A 23,933-nucleotide genomic window follows, 5' to 3' on the forward strand; every position below is an offset into this window, starting at 1 on the left:
TTTTGCAGTGGTACATTTTCTTTCATTTTAAGTTTTTGCTTTGCCTAATTAGTGTTTTTATCAAAGCATGTACTCAGAGACTGCACAAGTCCTTTTGCCCACTGAGGTCCAACAGCATTCTTGAGTGAGTGAATGAATAAGAATCCTTATATCAATTTATTCATCAATATATCCTTCCAAGCCATCAGAAACGTCTGACTACATACCTACATTCCATCATGGGTGTCCACTTTTCTGTTCACTATCCATTCATTTCCTGTTATCTCAGCTATAAATATATACGACCAGATATAATACTCACATGTGCATGAACATGTAGAAATACATTTTCATGTTTTGCCCAGATGTGTATTCACTTGAGCATGCACATGCAGAAATACATTGTCGTAATTTGTGTGCAGAGTCATTTGGAGCAGTGTGATGAAGGGGTGATGCAAGGCTTGTTGTGCTTCCTAAAATCACTGTACACATGTGTGACAAGTGAAGGACAGCTCATTCATCTGGCTGAATCTGTGCTGACTTCAAATCTCCCTTTAAACATCATTGTGACTAGAGCACAATGGAGGTTGGGCCATTATTTTTAAAGTTTCATTTAGAAATGATGAGTTTCATTCATCAGGAGGCTTTTTTGCCTAATTAGGTCTAAGCACTTTTATTTATGACTTTCCATCTTTTCAGCTTATATGACAATGAAATATGGCTGGAATATAGTATATTTTAAGCATGTTTTCAAGTGTATATAAATGTTTCAGCTTTACCTGTAGCTAATATATTTTAACTTTACCAGTAGCTTCCAAAACAGTTGCCTTTTTTCCTTGCCAGTTGTGACTCAGGTGCAATTACCTTAAACAGGCTGTTGAATTTGCAGAGGCAACAATGATTTGGATGACCTCTCTACGGATGTGCTAATACATACTTTTGCTATATTGATGAATTCTGGCTGTCCGCAAGTCCAGACCTTGCCCATATGTCTTCATCATGGCTTGAAGCAGATTGTCCGTGAGAATTTTCCCCACTCACTTTATCCAAGTAGTTCTGTTCATATGAATGGTATTTCCTTCACTGTGGGATCTCTTTCTCTCTGACTGAGTGCAGTAGGCTTACAAAAGTATATTATGAATGCAAACCAAGACTTTCTAATATCTCAATCTGTACCTAAAATTAAGAGAATTATAAAAATGCACTTTTACTTATTTCTTGTAGTGAATAAAAAGCTCCAGATTATTCCTTATGAATCTGAAGAGGAGGAAACAGGTTTAGTGCTGATAATGGTCTTGTATTATGCCTGTTTAATGGAAACTCAGTAAGTCATCTTCTCTTGCAGTTGAAATGTATTACAAAGTAATCTTTAGTCTGAATTGCTTTTTGCAAGTTCAGTGTTTAAAATTTTTTATGCATATTAATATTTCTGGACATGTGGTGCCCCCAAAAGTGCGAAGTAAAGGTGTACATGAACGGATTTTCCTACAAAGCAACAGTTTATGAGCTGATTTCTATGTACAATTATTGATGACAATTATGCGAAGATTTGAGGTCTTAATGTATTAAATGCCGCTTTTTATTATTTAAAATGGAGAGTCTTTGTCTAAAACTGTATTTAAATCACAACAAATGCAGCGCATACATGAGAAAAGAAAGATTTTTCTGTCCTGGGAAATCTGTATATATTTTTCACTTTGTAAAAACTTGTATTTATATGTACACAGACTACCTCCGTCGGTACAGATTTTGTCAGCGGTAACAGATGTTTACTCAAGACATCCTGGAATGATGCATTTGCATCAAGTAGCAAGCAAGTTTATTCTCTTCTTAATAGCAGTAAGTACCAACATACATTTGAGTTTGATGGTGCAAAGGACTGACAAGTGCTACATGAATGTTAAGACATCAATCTTGTCTTTTGCAGTGGCTCAGAATAAATGTCGATGAAGATGTTCAAAAAATGCAAACCTTCTGTGCAACACTGGAAAATAGTGAGTACTAAATTGACTAATCGGTGTAAAATTCACTTACATATTAGTGTTACAGATCAACATTTAATATGCTTCCAGTTAAAAAAAAAAAAAAAAAAAAAGACAGGTATAATTTTGGTGTCCTACTGATGCAACATTTTTATAAAAATGAAAATTCTAGTGTTATCATTTCTGCTACAGTTGTAGTCAACATAGTAGGAGTAGAGTAAAATAGTTGAAACTGCTGCTGATGCTAACATTATTTTGCTACTAAACCTTCAGTGTCAATGTTTTATAAAGATATTACGTTAATAGAAGTAGTGACAATGTTACTGTGGCTATTAACATTAACTGCCACTAAATCTTTTTAAATTATTTATTTAATTAATCAAAGTGTAAATATACCATTACTCTTAAAAAGGGTGTGTCTGCATGTCACCAGCCAAAACTTAGACTTAATTAGCATATGAAAATATAAAGACACATCGATCCATGTGTGTGTATACAACTTCTTTGCATATACAACTATGCCAAGATGTCATATTTCTCTAATATTAAAAATCATTCTGCTAAATCAAAAATTATTTGCAAATTTTGCACAATAGAGCTAAATTATGGAATAAAGAGGATACAAATGTAGAATGAATAAAATAAAATATAAATAATGTGAAAATAATCGATTCATAGTACTGCTTTCTCTATTTTGTAACTTTTTTCCTTGTGAATACAAATTCTCATGCTTTGTTCCCTTAATTTTTCTGAACAATTGTAGACTCCTTTCTTATTTGCTACAGTGGAAAATGAAATAATAAAATATATTCTGGAGCTGTCAGTTCGAGACCTGGGCTACCTTTCATCCTGCTGTTTTTCTTTGGTCATTCACATGCAGGCGGAGAGCCATGGGTCCTGGAACTAAAATTGTAAAGACTAGTGTTTAAAATATTTCTGTTTGTTTATACTGTAATATAATTTTGCTTGTTAATATTTTGCCTGTTTTTGTTTTAGGCTGGATCTTTATACATATCTGGCATGCAAGCATGTGTACAAGATATCTTCTTGATATTTTACCAGTTTATAAACTGATGCAAAACATAACATCACATAAAGCACACATGGTAAAAAATTGCTCAGTATACAAAACCTTATCTGCTATAGGAGCCTGCTCATGCCTGGGTAATTATAGGGAGCTGCATTAAGCAGCAGGGAGTGCAAAGTTCTAGGGCAGAAATAAATGACCATCAAGTAACGTCATTAATGATTATAAAAGAATATTGTTTACTTCCAACATATACTTTGACTGTGTTTGCACAGCTTGAACACTGGTTGCTGCACACCCAAGAGAGAAAGAAGGAAGACAACTTTAGTTGTGAGGGTTCCCAAGTATTCTTCACTCTATTTCACAGTGAACACTTTAGATTTGTTTTACTGGTGGGTAATTTCTTTTGAACAACGTAGTTTTTATAATTTATTTACACTTTTATATTATTTAGGAGGGCAACTTGTATCATTTTCATACAAGGTGTATGACAGGGTATGGAAAAATAACAAACATTTGGAAAGTTACTCATTAAATATGATGTGTGACTGGGATTCATGAAGAGAGAAAATCAATTGTAGCTTTTTTTTGTTTTTTTGGTTCCAGAGTCTTGTAATGTCATCTCATAAAGATACCAATGTTCTTGCAAAGCAATTTCTTTTGCAAGCTCTTATGAGAGTAAGTGTACCTTAGTATAAGAATAATTAGGGGAATGGAAAATTTTTTGTTTTGCATTTATACCTGCCAGACTTCAACTTTTTGAATATGAAGAAATGGAAAATATTGTTAAGCATCTCTGAAAATTATGTATACATGTATAGAAAGGTCTTAACACAGCTTTTTAGTATTGCAGGTGTTTGCCTTTTAAAATATTAGATATTCCAGTATTTATTACAGTTTGCCTGTGGGGATCAGAAAAAAATTCATTAGCAAATCATCTGTCAATTATAGTGTTACAGAGTTCTTGTGATGAAGGACACACTATATTGAATTATCATCATTATCAAGAACAAAGCTCAGGCAGTCATTTTTTTTATAGTTCTTGTTTTATATTTTTGCAGATATCTGATTCTTCATCAGAGATGAAAGAACTTCTGAGTCATATTAACTCTGAAGTAGCCTCATGTTTCAAATGCCTCTTTATGGAGTCTCTTCATCCTGACTGTAAATATTGTAGCTTAAATTTATGTGTAATTGGCTGAGGACTTCTATTTTGAAATGTTTGTTTTTGATGCATATAATCACTTATTAAGTCAGTGATGACAGGTACCATAGGACAGGTTATAGAACTCCTGTGTGTGTGTGTGCACCATGCACACACGTGTTTGTGTCTGTGTGTGATGCCTGCCTTAGTGCATGCATATATGCTGATGTAAAAAGATATTTACAATTATAATTATACAATTATCATAGCAAAAAAAGGAAAAAACCCGAAGAGTGTGTTGGATACAATCTGCTTGCATAATAATTGGAAGTATAAACAAAAAAATATAATGGGTTTCACTTATGTGCACAGCTAATGTATTGGAAAATAAATTTGAACAGGTCAAAAGGTCAGGAGCTTACTACAGGTTTTAACAGCAGTGATGCAAATCACCTCACCAGACCCTGTTACTGGCAGGTTAAATATCAAACTGTTTTATCATGGTAAGCTTTTTTCCTATGCTAGATCTATTTATAGAGTTTTTGTTTTCGTGTCTGGGTTCAGGGTGAAATTGGGATCTGCCACGAGAAGGTTGTTGAGGGCTCTATATCAAGTACTTCTAACCAAATGCACCATACCCCTAAGAGTACTCCAAGCCTTCCCATGTATAAATTTCGCAAACACCTTCAAACAACTCGGCAACAAATATGTCTACCCAAGCACCTTAGACACGTCCTTCAAAATAGCACACGACATCCTCCCAGTCGCAGACACTCTATACCGCAGAGGTATAACAAAGCAAAAGATGTGTGCTTTCTGCCACAATTAACGAAAGCAAGACAACAGAGCACATCCTCTTCCACTGCACGCACATACAGCAAACACGCAAGCAACTGTCCACACTGATGAACAAGTTCGCAAACACAACCCCCTTACTAGCCTGCATACGCTTCAACACCCTTCCACCCACCCTATCAACAACTTCTCAAACAGCAGCAACCATCGTCCTCACAGAATACAAACAGGCATAATATGGACACTGAGAAACAAACTACGCCTCCACAGACTCGTTGTAGCACCATCCCAGATAAAAGACACCTTCACCTCGAGGATCAACACAAGATTGAGGAAAGACAGACACTTTGCCAGAAGAGCACTACCACGAGCGGTGGGGTAACCTGATGTGAACGACAGTGGCAACAGTGCTAGAGGGGGAAATCCCCCTCTCCGCACCCACGCACCTCGAAAGGAAAATATGTGAAAGAAACGCAACAAATGAACAAGGACTTTTCTTTCTTTTTGATTTTGAATCTGGGAAAGAAACTTTTCCGTTGATACTTGTAAATACCTGTAAATATTTTTTTTATCCTTGTTTTTATTGTTTAATAAACAAACATGTAAAAAATGAATGATAGTGATATGGCTGGGGACTAAGGGTTAGCAAGTAACTCTGATAGATTGTAAGAAGTCTTGTTTTCCTTGTTGTAGTGGTAGCCTACGCTGGTGACAGAGATGCTTCTGACACAGTGATATTAAAGGAATGCTTTGCTTGTCTCCTCGGTATGACAAAAGCTGCTGCAGCAGATCAAGCTTTAGCAGGTACACCTCACCTACACACAAACTTTACTATACAACAGTTAATTGAGACTAAAGTCAGGTTGCTGTGTAACAGTTATTGTTCAGGCATGGGGCACCTAGGTCATTTGCCATGTTCTATCAGCATACAAAGAATTCTCATAGAGTAGATCGAATGAAAGTTAGGGTAGGAAGGGGACCTACTTGGACATTTTCATTTTGCTCTGACTCCAGTCCTGTATGCGCAAACAGTCTTATAATTTTGCCCTGACTAATAAAAATGCTGGTTAAAAGATTACTTCAGTCATATCTTGTGAGGATCAGGTTTTTGAATAATTATCAACCAGAACCAAACACAAATATTGCCAGTCTGCTTCAATTATTGATTATAACAGATATTATGCTTTATATTGTGAAAGACAATTATCCGATGTTTTTAGCATAGATTTTTGAGAACCTTTATAAGATGTGATTTTTCTGATTGTTATGGAGAGTTTTGTGGAAAGGAAGTACCAAATAAAAGGAATCCAGAGAAATAATGGTATATAGCAAATGCATCTACATGTATAAAATAATTCTAAAATGAATTGTGATGAAGCAATTAAGAATATTAAATTCTTTTGGAAATTCATGTACATTTTGCAGCTGTACCAGTTATGGTGCAGAACACAGGGTTCCTTCAACACCTCCAGCTCAGTCTGACTTCTCAGATTAATTCTTTCTCAGCACTAGCTTTGTCTTTGCTTGCCTGGATTGTCTCCAACTGCCCTCCTTATTTGGTAGGTATATACATCCATGTTTAAAATGCTGAAATGTTTTGGGGAAAAATAAAGAGGATTTTAATTTGGCTGTGTAGCTTTCATAAGTATTCACACAAAATGTACATATTATTTGTGAAATTTATAAAGAATAAAAATAATTTTTTTTTATCAAATGTATTGCTCATTTATTTATTGTTTACTGTAAAATTATGTTGATCATAGTGTGGCATTTAAAACAAAATTTGAAGACTGTGTACCTCCTGACATCAAGTGGTACTTATTGTTGAAATTGACTCTTTACAGAACTGCAGTCCCATCTCTCTCAGTGTTGCTTTCCTGATTGATTGGTTGGCACATCCTGGCCTGGAAGGTCCTCTGTCAGCACTCCAAATTTTGTGTAAAGTTTTGGAAGCACACATCAATGGGCGCTCATGCCCAGTTTTACAAGTGAAATATGCAGATAGTCTTCTAGAAGATGGACACCTGCTTACTAGTCATGAAGTCAGACTATTGTTCTGTCTCATCTTACAATATGTTTGCTGGGTATGGCCTGACCTTAAATCACAATGTTGTCTTATGTAAAGCAAACATTTACCACTGTTTTAAAGTAGCAATGTTGGTTAAATGGTGACCAGTCAAAGGCTAATGAATGTATTTTGTGTAAAGTTTTGATAATGCTTGCAGCTTGCAGAATAAAGGGAGCAGTAGCCTGCTATTGCCAACCGTTTCGTCTCTGGCTATTCACGCAACAAGCTAGTGCAGTGGTGCCCAACCTTTTCTCGCCTGAGGGCTGCACTGGACATGATATAAAATCTCGCGGGCCACAATCATGACGTTAAAAATGAAGTTATGTTGTGTCTGTTTAAAATGAGCAGTACGGATGTGATCCGCGGACCATAGGTTGGGCACCCCTGGTCTAGCGTTTAGCTATACTCTGGGTGGAATGTTAAGATTTGTAAAACTTGACCAGTTTTTTTTGTACATGCTGTCTTTGACAAATCTGTATAGGGTGATAATCAGACAAGACAATGCTCAATAAAGACTTTGGGGAAGCTCATTGACATCTGTCACATCAATGGTAAAGAAATAGGTAAGTTTTCAGGTTATATAAATTCCCAGCAGAAAACATAATAGATCTTTAGCCTAAATTATCAACTGTATTTTCCATGATTTAAAATTTGTGTCTCTCCCATGGTAACTGCGAAGGTCAAAATGCATTTGTCTTGTGATGTCAAATCTTGGTCAGCAGGTGAGCACCTGGTTCATCACCCATGGAAACCACAGCTGATGCATGCCCTTTTGAACAGCAGCTCTGATTTAGGTCTCTCAGAACACACTCTTCAACTCATCAGTCAGGTAAAATGTGTGTGGTGACTCTTCTTTGTCATTCATGAGAAAGAAGACTGCTTCCCTTAATGCATTGCTGTGTGCCACTCATACTTGACTTAAAAACATGCATACAAGGTCAGATTGGGAGAAAAAGAAAACCAGGGCTATAACATTTAAAAAGTATTTAAAAGATAGAAAGGAATATGTGTAAATATGCATGTAAATATTTTGAATATCTCAATATCCCTTAGAGGGTGACATTAATAATGAATCTTAAAAATCATTACTTTTTCCTCCTTCAGTTTAATTTATAGCAATTGAGCATTTTAATAAAGCCAATAGCTAATACAGGTTTTCTGCAAACAAAATTCTGCATTATGCTGATCCTCTTCCTAACCAAATAAGAACACAGTATAGAAATTTCACTTACATTATGAGCAAGTGTTACCTTCTTTTTATCTAACAATGAATCACAAGTGATGGATAACTGAACAGATATCTCTGAAAAGAACTGGTCTAAACGGATGCATTTGTGAGGCTGTGTGACATAATAAACTTCTCTTCCCTTTTATTCCAGCTCCATTCTGATGATCATATGCTAATCTGATCACCAGAACAGCCATATGGTCACAGAATTTTTAGTATCTGTTTCATGAGCATTATTCTTAACAATCCACATACTTCTAGTTCACAGTTCCATTTCAACCTTTTCTTTTACCTTTTCCATCTGTTGACCAGTCCACATGCTTGTCTTTTTCTGTAGATTCACAAAATATATTAATCCTATTTGTTCCACGAGTCCTCATTGCACCTTCTATGTTTGTCTTTTACTACTTGTCTGCATGGTTGTTTATCCTTCCATCATTTGTATGCTGTCAAAATCTCAAGCACTGGCAGCATGCTCCTTCATGAGTATGAACATGCATTATATAAATCATGCATTTATTATGTTTATTTATGTCCATTCAAACCTTGTGCAAATTTGCCTCACCCCCAAACGACAGATCTGGCGTGAAGATGACTTTGCTGATAAAAAACTGACTTCACAGCTTCTTGAATCCTTAAAAGCTACAGAAGTCAACAAAGAGAATAAAGAGCTCTTTGCCACCATTTTGGAAAAGGTGAGACTTTATATTTATGTGAGCTTGACATATTTACACTTGTGTCTGTACTTGTCCAGATATATTTGCTCATTTTAGGTGGACATCATCATCGATTCAAAAGTGACCTCTAAGGATAAGGTATTCATAAAATACACAATGAGAAGATGGAGGTAGAAGTTATTTTTAGCTGTAGGGAGATGATTTGATTCTGGACATAAGATGAACAAATCTTGAATACTGTCATTTGCTTCCATATACAGGGAGTCATGCACACATGCATGTGCACACACCCTTCCTCTCAAATATTGTTATTTGCATATTTGCACACATGCATATCTACAAAAGTACACGAACAAACATACTTAAAAAATCAAAAAACAATAAAACTCATGATCACAGTAGAATTCATTGCTTAAATCATTTGTTTATAACAATGACGACATGAACTAGGACAATATGTATCCTTAATCCTACTGTTCCAGATCCAGTATGGGTGTAAGGACAAGAGAGAGCTACAGGCGCTCCAGTCAAAGGTCTTGCAGTGCAACAGCCCCAAGAATTATAACACTGCAGTTTGTTGAATGAAGCAGATAGGAGTTTCTTTGCAAAAAATGGATGTTGTTTTTACTGCACTTTTGGTTTCACTTTGACATGATTATTTGTTCTTGAGCCATGGATTTTAGCACTGGAATTTGTAGACAAAAATATTTGATGCTTTCAGTATTACCATATCACATTGTTGTTGTTTTCACATTCCACTTTTCATGCAAGTCCAAGTGTAATCCACAAATGTGACTTGTTGCTGCAATCTGTTAATCCTATGCAGATGTCTTTCTGCAATACACACACAGACACAATACTGCAATCAAGTTAACTGGATAGTATGAGACACAAAATCTATTTTTCTTTTAATAATTATGTTAATCCCTATTTAATTTTCATATTTACATGATAGCCTCATTTTAGATGAAAGCGCAGATTGAGTAGAATGGTACTGCGTGGTATCAAGGGAACAAGCCCAGATGATGCCCTGTATATACAAAGTTATGAACATTGTCTCACTTGGTAGATCACCACATGGTTGTATTGCTAAGATTGTTATCTGCACTTTTAAAATGAAGCTTTTGTGTACATGCTGTCTCTCTAGATTAGTAAAGATGATGTCCAAGTTTTGTTTTCTCAAGTACAGCTGCTGTATCCAATGAGGCCTTGTGTCCTCCTCTCTTTTGTAACCTTTTTTTTGCAATATACTTAGAAATAGGTTGGTGGTTTAACGCTTGCTCAGACCAAAAATACTCTTAAGCCTTGATGCCTCATTTACAACATACTATTTTTTGTTGTTGAGCATTAGCATTATCTTCCTTATGGTTATTTTTCTTGTTGAGGTGAATGCATGGGGGTTCTTGAATTAATGATGAGTGTTGGAGTATTATCATGGTGTTGACCTGTGGTGGAAATTGTCATAGTTTGATATCTGTACTGCGCTTTTGGGTGGGATGGGAAGTTTTGTGCTCTGTTTTGGTCCTTGGTTTGAATTCTTGCTTTGAAAGGGGTAAGTTAGTTCACATATTTGTTGGACGCACTTCCTTATTGCTGTTGTGTTTTGCTCAGGGTTTGAGAGCCTTGCTTTTGTTGCATTGATGAGGTTGATGGGATGTGTTGGATAGATTGCTTTTGATGGTGGATGAGATGGTTGTCTTGTGTATGTCATGTTTTTCCCCCCACTGAAATATGTATTTTTTCATGTGTATTTGTATGTTTCTGATGAAAGATTAAAAGAAAATTACGAGCATGTCTGGTTAAAAAAAAAAAATGCTTTCTGTGTTTCACCACTCATTTGTGGAAGCCGTCAATGTCTTCCACAGTGAGTTTTGCCAGACACAGTAAGAACACAGTGTCTCTGTTCTGACTGTACAACAAAAAGGCAGTGAAGGATTAGGGGATGAAGCTGTTTTCATAGATGACAATTCTGCTAGAGATCTTTCCAACTACTAGAAGCATAATAAAGACTATTTTAAGGGTTGACAATCAACAGAATTTCAAATGTTGTGACCTTTTGGTGTTGTGTTACTATCTTCAAGAAGGATTGAAAAATAAAACCAGAATAAGATGGCAAGAATGCCAGTAAAATTTATATGTGATAACGCTCTTCATTTAAAATTAGTATTAATCATATCTCTTGGATCAGTAGGTTTCTGAATAGCATGTAAATGTGCAGCAATTGTATGGAATATCCCTGAAGATGGGGAGAATTTGAAAGGAAGGGGGAATATCATTGGGAATGAGCTAACAAGGGCACAGTTTACTCTCTCTAAACCCTAAATGTGAATTAAATAAAAGCTTCAAAATAAAACTGGAAATTATGTGCAAACCTCACCTGTATATGGAATAAGAGCTTCTAAAGATGACTGGAAATTAGGCAAAGCTAGAATCTGATCTGAAGTAAGAGTCTTGAGAAGTATGTTGACAACCACCTGTGCACAATAACAGTGTCGACTGTTTGTGTTCCACTGGGCTGCATAGCTCACAAGTGTCCCTGAAGTTTTTAAGAAAGATCATGGTACAAAATATTTAGGTCAGCAAGATGTCAAGATACTACAAAACTAGTTATTAGCATATGACCACATGATTATTGCTTTCACAGATCAATTCAATTAGGTCACTTCCATGGAGGTGTGATAAAGCAATGTGCTATTACACTGTTCAAGCTATTTGCATGTTCCATCATCCCTCACAAATATCTGCACAGAAAATGTAGTAAGACTTAGAAGGAAACACAGACAAATTTACGAGATGTTACCCATTTGATCCACTTGTAGCTGTGCCAATACATTCTCTAGGTCCTCCAGCCCCGTTGGTGTCTCAAGAATATCTGCAATGAATAGAAATCTTGAATCTTGGAGTGGCTTCTCAGGCAAATAAACTACATTACACTGGCAAAATAAAGATCACATTGTCAGTTAATGTCACCTTACCTTTCATAATGGTCAGAACACGGAAAGGCTGCCCTAGAGAGATTGCTAGCCCTATGGCCTTCAGAAGTTTCTTTTCCTGAATGTAGTTGGACAGTTTCTGTTCCCTGTACAAGACAGTTGCACTGATAAGTACTTTCCTTATATTTAAAATTATGCCACATTAGTTTATATGGGGGTGCCATTAAAAAAAAAAGTTATGAAAATTTTAGGGTTAAAATTTAGCTATAAATAGTGTGACATTTAAAAAAAGTATCTCTTTGGCTGCTCAGCAATGAACTTTATAATAGGTACAAGCATCACCACTTTCTTGACGCTTTCGGATTGAGCACCAGCGAAAACAGCTGACTTTGGCTCTATATGCCTCCCTGTTTTCATCATTACAGGTGATGCATTATTTTTTAAAATGTCCAACTCACTGTAAATCTTTGAGCATACATATAAACATACCCAGTGTAACTTTATAATTCAAAACCTATATATGAAAACTAACTGAAGGGCTATTCTATACACTGAAATGGGAAATATGATTATACACCAGTCTTTTGAGAATAGTAAAGTTTTGTTTAAACTTTATGCGTCTTCCTTTTCATGTTCATTGAGATAAACATTAGAGTGTTAAACTCACTGCAGCACCAAGTTTTCTCGTTGCTCTTGTGCCTGCTGCATCTCTTCTTTGGTTGTGTCCTGTGTCAGGAAAAAAGTGCAGAAATATCTTTAGAGGACTTCATAGCTTGTGACAAATATGTTACATCACCCACTGAGATTTCTGATAATATAGGTTGGAATATTTCTTCAATTACAAATCGCAGGAGTCAATAAAAATAAACTTTATAGCTTTCTACTTGATGCTGGTAGGTCATTGCAGATAAAAAGTGCATTTAGAGTGCTGGACCTCCATCTGATTCTGTTAAGAACCATAAGTGCTCTTTTCTCCTTTACATTTCTTGTTATCTTACTCATTTTCTGATTGTTTAACCTTAAACCTTTCACAGAAAGTCTCAACAGCAAACTGTCTCTAGATGTCAAGAGGATAAGAGCTGTAAGAATGTTATTTTGTTTTAGAAGTACCATAATGTCATGGTGAGAACATACAAGAAAGTGGCACTTGCCTTCCAGGTGAGCAGGGTAGAATCCCCACCACCAGTTATAATGATATCCTCATTTGGATGGACAGCCAAAGCCCATGCTTTGCTGTCATGAGCATCAAAAGATTTTTCGCATACTTTTGTTTTTATAGTCCACAGCTTCAGAAGGCCCTCAGAATCACTGAAACAAAACTAGGTATTTTTTTTTAACGACCAAAGATGGAGGGGTTTTTCCCCTTTACAAAGGGGGCCTAAAACAGATTCAAGTCCCTTCAAAAGATAAACAATTTGTAATGTTTTTCTTCCTTTCAAAAAGACTGTTTACCTACTATCAAATAATACTTGCAACTCAACCCAACTGCCCTTATGCAGCCACCAATCCACTCATATATATGCACACATACATACCTTGAGATCAGCTGCCTGCCATTGCTGATAAATATAACTCTCAGTACTGAACTGTCATGACCTTCAAATGTCTGTACACAAAAGTTCAAAATAAATATTAGCAAAATGCTTCATCTACACTCTTTTTATTTTGCAATTCATATATCTCAAACATTAATTACATTACAATAGAGAACTATATTTAGCTTCTAAGCTTCCAAAGACAGTGTGTATGTGTGTGTGAGAGAGGGAAACTTTTTTTAACACACTGAGTCTAGCTACTGACTGTATATGTACACTGATTATGCAGCATCTGCTTACTGCTTGTTGACCAATAACAGAATTACACAGTCAATACCTGATCTAACCAAACAGCTGGAGAAATAAGGCATGTTTCTGACAATTTAAAAGGCAAGTTGCATATGATTTTCAATGCAAGTAAAGACAAAATTGTAACATACCTGCAAACAGGAGAAATCGGTCAGATTCCATAGTTTGATTGTTCCATCAGCTGAAGACGTTGCAAAGCACTGCCATTTACAACACAAAATCAAAACATTTTCAGTTAATGAAGCAGCAGAACATTAATCAACAGAGGAACTAAATATACTTTTATCTGACCACAGGTATGATTAACACACAGCAAAGAATCAACACAAACATTCAGCAAATTTCTGATATGTACTGTTAAAATTCTCTGGATTGAAACATCAGTTTTCACACAGTAAGCGTACCATTGTTAAAAGACATATAGCATAAAATAGAACAGCTTAATTTTAAGATGAAAAGTGCATTTCTCACACGATCCACAGGAGAAAACTGGACACACCAGACACCCCGTCTGTGGCCCCGAACAACACCCTTTAAACTGAGATCAGGAAGGCTCCAAAGCTAAAATAAATACAGAAGAAAAAAAATTCCTCAAGCCTTTCGGTATTTTAAGATGCACTGATGTTTTAAAAATATTGTTGCTTGAGCATATAAGGATAATAATTGTTTGGCTATGCTGAAATGTATACAAAATCATTGGTCAATAAGCCCATTTATCTGATTAAAGTGGTTTAATTTCCCTTATAAATTTGGGGATTTCTCAAGAAAATGGCTTGGATACCAGGAGAATGGTAAAATTGTGACTCAAAATAGCATATAAGGTTTGACAAAATAAAGCTGTATCCAAGATTTTTAAAGAATTCTCCCAAACTAAAGAATGTCATTTAATGCATAAAACAGCTGAATGTCTTCTGACAACAATGCCAACCTTAGCTGTTTTATCCTGTGATGCCGATGCAATAAATTTATCATTAGGAGCAACTGTAACAAAATTGATGTCTTTTTCATGTGCACACTCTGTAGATATTGTGTGAAGAGTAGTTATGTGATCAGAGTCCAATTTTGCAACAGGTGGAAGTGACCACAGCTTCAAAGTTGAATCCTCACTGCCTGAGACTAGGAAATTTGATGATAACCTAAGATATAAAAGTTAAAAATAAAATTTGAAGCATGTGCATAAGTTGGTAAAACACACAAAAGACAACTTTACTTTTTGCTTTCACCAGAAGCTTCACTCCTAACTCAAAATGCTTCTTTTTACATATCACAGCCCATGTACACTTACTAATCTAGATAATACCATAATGTTTAGAAAATAAAGAGGCTACAGAAATCATATTCTTCTCTCTCTGTGTGTTCACTAATACTTACTTAGAAAATGCAACTGAATGCACAGCCTGTGTATGTCCTTGTCCCACAGCAATGCAGGTAATGTTGCCTGCATCTGGATGAAATCTCCAGACTCGCACAGAATTGTCCTGTTCACAGATACCAGAAAAATTTCACTAAATGAGACTACATTTAAAACAACTAGTGGGTAATTAAGAATCTTTTTAGAATATGCTACACACCTTCCTTTATTCAAATATTGCGTAGTAAATTTATGACAAACACAAAGCTTAAACCCCCCTCCCCAGCAAATCAAACCACAAAAAACAACAAAATCTAACCTTGGAAGCTGTCGCAAAGAGGTTATTTTTAGGCTGTGAGCTGACAGCTAAAACAGTATCTAAGTGACCTCCCAAAATCTGACAAGCCATGTTGCTGAGACAGAAGACCTTGATTTTGCTGCTGTTGCTAAGGACTATAATGTGTGAAGAATTTTCACCCAAAGAAAGCAACATCAAGGACTTCCTCCAGATGCCCTGAATACTGTAATTAAGAAAGTGTTTTAGACACAAACGTTCATGACGAACACGAAACAACAACAAAAAATTTTAAATAAAAAAAAAAGAAAGTAAAATTTTAAATATGAACACAGGTGAGCAGCCCAGATTTAATAGCTGCTGAAGTGGTTGGATAGATCTGTCTTGATAAGTTAAGAAACACAAAATTTAATCTGATAAACATTTTTTAGAGAAAGGAGAGAGGGGAATGAATGTTATACCTGTTTATAATATGAAAAATCTGCATTTAAGAACAGGATGTTATGGTCATACATGGCGATAACCACTTTGCCTAGGACTTCACTGTACAGTGCTTGTGTGATAATGGTCTTCCCTTCCTCTGTCTTCTCCTCACAGAGGGATCTGTTGGTGTGTAAACATGCACCTGTGTTCTTGTTCCAAATCTTAAGTGTACCTAAAGGGGGAAAAAAAAAAGAAAGTAAAACACTGCATCCATCACCCTCCCAATGTAACTAGGTATCAGTCATACTGCAACCACATATAGGTCTTGCATCAAGTTTATAAGATAAGATAAGATAATACTTTATTAATCCCTAGAGGGCAATTTAGTAATTGCCATTTGGTTAAGTATTTACCAAAAAAAAAAAAACCCACAAAAAAAAGAAAAAAAAAAGGCCCGTTCATGCAGCTCAAAAAGAGTTAATACTTTATATTATAATGATGGTGTGGACAGATACCCACTTGCATACACTGTCATTATGTATATATGTATGTCATCATGCCACCAGTATCTGAAAGCATGTGAAACCTGTGGAGTCATGCATATGTAACATACCGCCAGTGCCTGCTGTCACAAAATGATCTTGAGGGTCAGCTCCTTGAAGCATAGGTAACTGAGCAATGGCCATAACGGACTCAACACTCTGAATTAAAAAAAAGTACAAAAAGAAAAATAAACACCTATAACATCAACCCAAGTTAAATGTGAAATCAAGGTGAAAGTTGCTTGCAAGGTAACAGAACATACAGCTACTATTAGTTTCTTAAAAAATGCATAGTACATTATTATGATAGTATTGACCATATTTGTGTTTGTATTGTCAGCAAAGGTCAACAGTAATTCAAGCATTAATGAAGCAGTGCCCAAATAGCAAGTCATTATGTACTAAAAGACTGCTCAGTCAGTGAGCAGATGTTTTCGATATCGTGGGAAATGAGGTCTAGACCACTTTCTACAACCCTGGTGAGAACAGCAATGTTCAAAGGCCTGTATCTTGCTCAGTTTTGAGAATTGCTAACTTGTAATGAACCGAATCTACTTATATAAAATAATTTAGCACTCAGGTCAGCCTTTTAAACTGAGACATTAATATGAACAACAGTATACTTTTTTTATTTATAGTATATCAGCTTGCCATTAGATTTGAAAAGTAATTTTGAAATAAAGTACCTCAAAAACAGGTAATATTTTGACAACGCATAGCTTGATCATGTCCCAGATGCAAACAACCGAGTCTCTACTGCAGCTGCAAGTCAAAGGAATGGCACATGAAAACCATTACTACATGCATCTCTGATGATGTTTTTAATTTGAAAACACATTTGTACAATGCTTACAGCCATACTTGTTGCAACTAACACATATATTTTAAATGAACATGATAAAGAAATTTCACAGTCCTGTGTTTGGGAAATTATGTCTTGCTTCTTGAATCATACCAGTTTAGTTTTTAATACTTTTATGCACAACTATATGCCTACTGGATCCAATGAATCAAAAGAGTAATGCATCTAGAATTGCACTCAAATGTGTGCCCTTTCCCAAAACTGCTTGTTATGTATAGAGAATTGTGATATCTTAAACAAGATGCAAAATTAGCTGTTGTGTTTTTATCATCAATAGTGTGGTACTCAAAACAGGTTGTCTTTAAATAAATAAATTAACAATTGGAATTCTATAGATTATTAACATTGTAAAAAGTCTTTTTTCTGGATTAAAAAAAAAAGAATGTTCATCCTGTTGTCATACAAACAATCTCTGCAGCTTACCTGTACATTACGTCACCATCCTTGGTAAAACACAGTCCTGTGACAAGACTGTGGTGGTCTCTGTTGACTACCATGCATGTGCTTGTCTTAAGGTTCCAGACTCGGACTGTGTAATCATCACCAGCTGATATCAGCTGCAGTTTGGAGATGTCTGGATGAAACTGAACTAATCTGCAGTATTACAAAACAGTGGTAATTCATAGAATCTGGTGTTATGTTTAAAATTCAGAGTGAAGCTTAGCACTCTATTCATTTTGTGCATGATTCACTCTCATAACTTCTATCTTCCATAGTGTACAGCCCAGAAAACTAGATTCACACAAACACTACCTGTCCAACAGATAATCATTTCAAAGTCTGCCGTTAATCCTTTGTCAGCTTGAGTATTGTTTTACTTTTCTCAAAACATCAGATGTCTTTTCTTGTAAAACTGACCAACCCTTGTGACACTGAAGGTAGCAGAACTGCATGTATATAAAGATTATAAAAGACTAAATTCCATATAAACAGTATGTCAAATTCTAGAAATCTCAATAGAAGACACAACCTCATGTCAAAAATATTTAATATTGTGCAAACATGTATTTTGTTATTTCCATTCTTATGGTGGGCAGATAATCTCCTTTCAAAAAAAATAAACTTTTCATTTAAACTTGATCATCTTCCTACCTGACGACACCTGTATGTCCTCGGAGATTGTGTGTGCAATACTGATGTAAGACATCCCATAATTTAATCAGCATGTCACTTCCTCCTGTTGCAACCAAGGTTGATGTAGGGTCAAAAGTCATGGACATGACAGGTGTTGTATGGATTGCCTGCATGGAAGATTACGAGGACGCAATAAAACCCCAAGAAAAGCAACAGCAATGCTAAAGAAAAAACTGCATATTTCTCAATGCTTTCTCAGTATGGAAATAAAAATGGTTGAAAATTGCCAGAGTTCACACACAATGATCAAGTGCCTATTATAGCACAGACACATTCAAAACAGCTGTCAGCCTTTTCATTCAATCATTTTGTAACACTTGAAAAAAATTTACCTGGGTGTATGTGGGATATGCATCAGAAAAGCATGTCATGTGGTAAGTGATCCAGCACAATGAGACTGTAAGTTTTTTGGTCATGTGAAAATTTAAGTGGGACAAGAAATTAGTCTAGGACTCAACTGACAATGCTTGCAGCTAGAAAACCCTTGAGTAAATAACAAAGCCTTGAGTCAAGCTGTCAGAGAGCATTATGTAAGACAACTGGCCTGCTGTGCGAGTAGATTTACATGAACCAGCCCAATTTCAGCATGTGTGTGTTTTGTATGTATATATTTGAAAATTCCTTTCATCCACCACTAAAGTGTAAAAGTTAAGAAATTTCAAAATGTTGAGATAAACAGTTCGCATTTTATAAATATCGAAACTTTAGTTGGGGTTTGCATGGACCCCAGTGCTTGTTAGAGGGTTAAAAATATAGAATGATAACTTACTCTCCAGGACCTAACCAGTATTTCATCTTTCCAACGCCATTGCCGCAGCAACAAGTTTTGTGTAGTGATCACCAGAAACTGCAAAATTATAAATAACACCCAATAAGAGTTTCCCACCCACAAAAAAATGCAAGAGGTTTTAGATTTCCAGTGCATTTGCTACTATTTTTTTACCTGTATCCGTGGTGCCATTTTCTGTACATATAAAAGTATATGATTTCTGTGTGATGAGAAGTAATGGCAAAATATCCCATTTCATGTCCAGTTTATTATACAATCTTTAAAACTTCTGGTCTAAACTCCTGTATGTTTTAGAACCCCAATGCTAAATCATTTACATTTTCAGACTCCTAGGCAAATTTATCATTATTTAATTTGGAGCACATGTTTCTACATAATGGGAAGCATTGCATACAATTACTACTACACTTTGACATTAAACCCCATTTTAACTTATGTTCAAATAACTGACATGTGAATAAAATGCTACACCACGAAATGGAACTTACTTACAACCATTTCTTAAACAGCAGTTTTGATAATATGGCTTTTTCAGTTAAGTCAACCTACCTCATCATCAGGGCTCAGACAAAAAGATGTGATATCTTCAGCTTCCTAAGAAAGAACAAAATTGTGTAATGTGATTGATTATGATGAAGAAACATTCTTATGCAGCTCCCTAAAAAATGCTTCACAGATACAAGTGTCTGTGACAGAAAGGGAGTGTGGAAAAAAAAAACGAGCAAAGAAGAGAGGTTGTGTCTATGAATAGGCCTGAATATTCTTTCTCTTGGTTTGTCTCTTCCATCAAGTCATATTTTGAGTGCAGTGTCACTTGGCAAATAAAAAAATTATAATTTTTATTTAGTTTACCACTGAAGGACAAGAGGAGCTTGAATCATGTTTTCTTCAAAGTTATTGGAACAGCCCAAAGTGACCTTCAGACTCTGTTCAAATTATTCAATGTAGATGAAAAGTGACGGAATAGCTCCTTAATGGAGGTAATTCACAGTAAAACAATCCCTGAAAAAGCCAAGTTTTCCCCCTTAAATATTCATTTCTGCAGTGTGTGTTTTGAGATAACATCCAATGCAAAACACACTGGAGCTATGAATATGCTTGTTGCTGCATAAGAGAATCATATAGAAAAAGTTAACAGCCAGATTCTTCCGAAAGTGTCTGCAATGACAGACATGTCCTGTTGAGTTTCATTAACCTTCACAAGGCTATCAATTATGTATACCTGCATGCAGGACCAACAGATTGAGGCAGTCTTTTGTTGTTCAGTTATCTGACTTCTGAATGCTACCATGTGTGAATGAATGTAGATCATATGTAAACCTGAACCATGATTGTAGGAGAATGTATGGAAGAGCAGATATGGATGCGTTGATATTATTGTTGGTCTTCTATTTAGAGCTGCACCTTACTGCTCTTTGGAATAAAGTCTTATCTAATACAGGTGATAATTTTTTTTAATCAAAAAGACTTACCTGACCAAATGAACTTCGAATCTTTCCTGTATTAAGTTCCACAGCTTTGACATTCTGACCACAGCAGCAGAACATGAAATTGCCATCTTTGCTGAACTGCATTTTAAAAAAAGTATATTGAAATAACACACAGCAGTGATTACCCTATCTTAACTCACAAAAGAATGATAAAGCCATTAAAGGATTAAAAAGCCCAGCTGAACAGGTCACTGGACAACATTACCACAAGCCAAATGAACCATGACCTAAAGATGTCTCATTCACTGCAAAGATTAAATCAATTACTAACAGTTGACTCAACCACTGATGACACAAGCAGCTATTCACATCAAACATTGTCAACAAAGCCATGTATTGTTTAAGCAGTGTAGAAGAAACTTTCTGCCTTTTGTACATATTTGTCAAGTGCCTACATTCAGCTTAGATATAATTTTACCAAATTAAAAAAACAAAACAAAACTGATGCTGGAGGCATGACTAAACCAACAGTAAAATGTACAGATGCTAATTTCCTCAATTGTTCAAACTGATAATCACTATTTCATTACATTTTACAAAGAATGTATCTATCTTTATTTGTTCTTTGGCATTTCACTGAAATGCGAATGTTAGGTTAACATAAAACTGGTGCCATTGCTAGGGTACTCATTTAGTTTGAAGAACATTTTGTTATAATAGTAAATGAACTTCACTGTTGTCAGGTATAAACCCTACATGAAAGAACCTTGATGTTTTATAATTCCAAAAATAGTGTATTTGATCTTGCCAGTGGTCAAATTATCCTGGTTGATTTTTTTTTTTGCTGTAGTTGTCTGCAGCCCCCTCATTCTTTAACTGTGATGTCAACTGTACAAAAAGAGCTTATTAGGCGAATGATAATATCATGGATATACATGCATGGATTATAAAAATCTATTCATACCTGAATTATTCCTCCAGTGTAAAATGCATCGTATTTATCAGCAATGGTCAAGCTGCAAGAGACAAAAAACAAAACTCTTGTAGCCTACGTCTTTAACACTATATATAACAATATGTATGTATATATTTAAAAGCACTATATATATATATTTAAAAAAACCAAGAACTGTTTTTAAACGTATAGCTCTATAAATTAAGCAAATTATATTAACGTGGTAAAACCGACAAAATTGAATAGTTTTAATTAGATCCACATGCATCACAAATGAATTCATTTTCTGATGAACTTCTGCATTTATTATTCCATATTTCCAGTATTCTCTGATCTCTGATTTGCAAGAACGTCTGATTCCTTAGCCTTTCACTACAGAAGTGACGAGAAAATATTAATACGTGGTGAGGTGCTACAAATGTAATAATAAAGGATATGGTATAGCATAATATTATCTAAGGATCTAAAAGCTAACATCAATGTACACTGTACTTACTTTGTTTTAGTAGAGCCCATTACAATATCTCAGGGTTTGAAATGTACCAATATGAAAACCACGGACGTATATTTAGGATATTTGTGATGAAAACAACACTAAACTAAGCCATGTGTTTCCGCCGTGGAACTCTCCTAAGAAAAAGAGTAGAAAGCACCCACCTCGATTGACCAATGAAACGAGGCAACGTTTGCCCCCTCCCGCCCTCCGCCCACTCCCGTATCGCGGTGGCTCACAGTTGCATATCTTTCCTGGACTTCCTGATCAGAATCCTAGACGCCGTTTCGACGATTGTTTAAGCAGGTTTTTGTCTTTACTTCCTGTAATTTGCTGTATATTCATTTCATAATTGTCTCAGTACTTAATTGTTCGAAAGTGCAGACGAGTTTTATTTGTGTAAGTTTGCATTTGAAGATAGGTTTGCGTTTTTGTTATCTGTCCTGCCTACGCTGCCATTCCTTCGGAATCGGGACACTGCTCATTGTCACCAGTCACTAAAAAACAAGCAGAACTAGTTTAATCCAGTGCATCACATATCATTACTGATAAAGATTTTTGAGGAGAAAAACGTATGATTAGTATGCATATTAAAATGCATCAAATGTAAAAACCATGCCTTTATACAGATGTTGTATATATTTAGAAAAAATGTTGAGAGGTTCTTTTTGTGAACTGTTTGAGATTATCAATGTCCACGAGAGGTTTCGCAGGACACCAGGGTGTGTCCAGTCACATTGACTGTTTTACACAAAGTGAAGGATACTTTGATCAAAATATGTGGTTTATGACTATACTCTAGAATCTTAGATTAAAGGTTAATCATAAGGACTGATCAAAAGAAGACGAAAGCTTATGACCTAAGGCCAATCGAAATACACCATTTGGTGAGAATACATTTGACCTACCTTGACAACTAGTGTCCGACTTTTTCAGTGGGTCTGGTACTGCGAATGCCATAGAGTGATAAACATTATTGCTGCTTGGAAAAGGTTCTTATGAATAGTTGCATTGGTGGATTTTTAAAAAAAATAAACACAACTTTAATACTTTAATTCATGATGAGGAATGGGAGAACAGCTTATCAAAAATAATTGTGTGGACAATATATACAGAACCAAAATATGCTTTTCCTCTAAGCAGCTTAGTGTCACAATACAACTTTATTAATCCTTTTTTTGAAAATTAGTTTTTTGCCATGGGTTTACTTTATAACAAAATACTAGTTCACAAAATCAAAGCAGATAACTCAGTTCTGTTCAGAAGCCCCTTGAGTATAAACTTCTGCTCAAAGCTCTTGGCTTCATTGACATCATGGTTTAGAATTTAGGTAATTTAATGTGTACTTATCTTCTACAAAATAAAAAGAAAATCAACTTTCTTTAAACTAATGACAGTTTCTGTTAACTTGTTGGGATATTGTGTATAATTTCATGTTTACTCAGAATTGTCTTTAAAATGTCACATCATGTCATCAAAGTCATCAATAGAGAATTCTGTAATTCTAATATATATATATCCTTCTCATACAATAAGGAGAACCATTTTTTGGATACATGTCAAATAAACATCATCTAAACTTAAGACACATCTTGTCAGAACGACTTCACTGTGACCCTGTCCTGACCCTGAGCATGCATGGTGTGTGTCTGTATATACTTTGTTTATGAGTACCGTCTGTAGTAGGAGTGAGCGTGTCTTTTATATATGAATGTGGGTGCATGGTTGTTTATGATGTAGGTTATATATGATTTATGTAAAGCGCTCTGAGCAAAAAGTTTTGGAAAAGTACTATAAAAATCCTCATTATTATTATTATCTACCCTTATATTTAAACCATTTGGGAGAAATTTTCAAATTTTTTTGTTGGTGCCAAATCAATGACAGCCTTAAACTATTCAATAAATCTTTAACAGCAGTAGAATAATTTGAATGGATTCCATTTTTCACATAGAGTTTGTATGTAAACTAGTAAACAATA

At 35.4% G+C, this 23,933-nt stretch overlaps 2 protein-coding genes across 7 annotated transcripts; one reads left to right on the forward strand and one right to left on the reverse strand.

Moving 5' to 3' along the window:
- Window positions 1-422: 422 nt before the first annotated feature.
- LOC112559021 lies at window positions 423-9,511 on the forward strand. Of its 6 annotated transcripts, none has more exons than XM_025229852.1 (15): window positions 427-565; window positions 823-1,303; window positions 1,707-1,818; window positions 1,907-1,973; window positions 3,264-3,380; window positions 3,595-3,666; window positions 4,050-4,152; window positions 4,534-4,635; window positions 5,621-5,731; window positions 6,353-6,486; window positions 6,772-7,011; window positions 7,477-7,558; window positions 7,718-7,824; window positions 8,802-8,918; window positions 9,383-9,511. In XM_025229852.1, exons 4-15 carry the CDS (start codon window positions 1,920-1,922, stop codon window positions 9,479-9,481), a joined length of 1,338 nt encoding a protein of 445 aa, XP_025085637.1. In that variant the 5' UTR covers window positions 427-565; window positions 823-1,303; window positions 1,707-1,818; window positions 1,907-1,919; the 3' UTR covers window positions 9,482-9,511. The 6 variants fall into 6 exon arrangements, with proteins under 6 accessions (XP_025085628.1, XP_025085637.1, XP_025085645.1 ...); XM_025229860.1 differs by having other exon boundaries at window positions 434-565; window positions 853-1,303; XM_025229870.1 differs by having other exon boundaries at window positions 548-565; window positions 869-1,303.
- On the reverse strand, window positions 9,288-22,109 carry LOC112560831 (transducin beta-like protein 3). The gene is given in 23 exon segments (XM_025232901.1): window positions 9,288-9,734; window positions 11,278-11,436; window positions 11,701-11,772; window positions 11,876-11,979; window positions 12,501-12,559; window positions 12,985-13,141; window positions 13,369-13,439; window positions 13,809-13,877; window positions 14,149-14,238; window positions 14,606-14,813; window positions 15,049-15,155; window positions 15,348-15,509; window positions 15,511-15,549; window positions 15,785-15,978; window positions 16,360-16,447; window positions 16,975-17,050; window positions 17,574-17,744; window positions 18,243-18,391; window positions 19,054-19,131; window positions 19,624-19,668; window positions 20,547-20,642; window positions 21,469-21,520; window positions 21,956-22,109. Coding segments are annotated over 23 exon segments (2,352 nt in total). The 5' UTR covers window positions 21,976-22,109; the 3' UTR covers window positions 9,288-9,648.
- Window positions 22,110-23,933: the final 1,824 nt, after the last annotated feature.

The sequence above is a fragment of the Pomacea canaliculata genome, linkage group LG1, assembly GCF_003073045.1.
Source record: "Pomacea canaliculata isolate SZHN2017 linkage group LG1, ASM307304v1, whole genome shotgun sequence".
NCBI lineage: Eukaryota > Metazoa > Mollusca > Gastropoda > Architaenioglossa > Ampullariidae > Pomacea > Pomacea canaliculata.

What these genes read in the sequence shown, in the direction of transcription:
- LOC112559021 (XM_025229843.1), top strand. Translation starts at nt 1,920, where the DNA reads ATGTCGATGAAGATGTTCAAAAAATGCAAACCTTCTGTGCAACACTGG. An exon ending in GGAGTCTCTTCATCCTGACT is followed by an intron (nt 4,153 to 4,533) that starts GTAAATATTGTA and finishes AAATTTGAACAG; the next exon opens with GTCAAAAGGTCAGGAGCTTA. An exon ending in CCAACTGCCCTCCTTATTTG is followed by an intron (nt 6,487 to 6,771) that starts GTAGGTATATAC and finishes GACTCTTTACAG; the next exon opens with AACTGCAGTCCCATCTCTCT.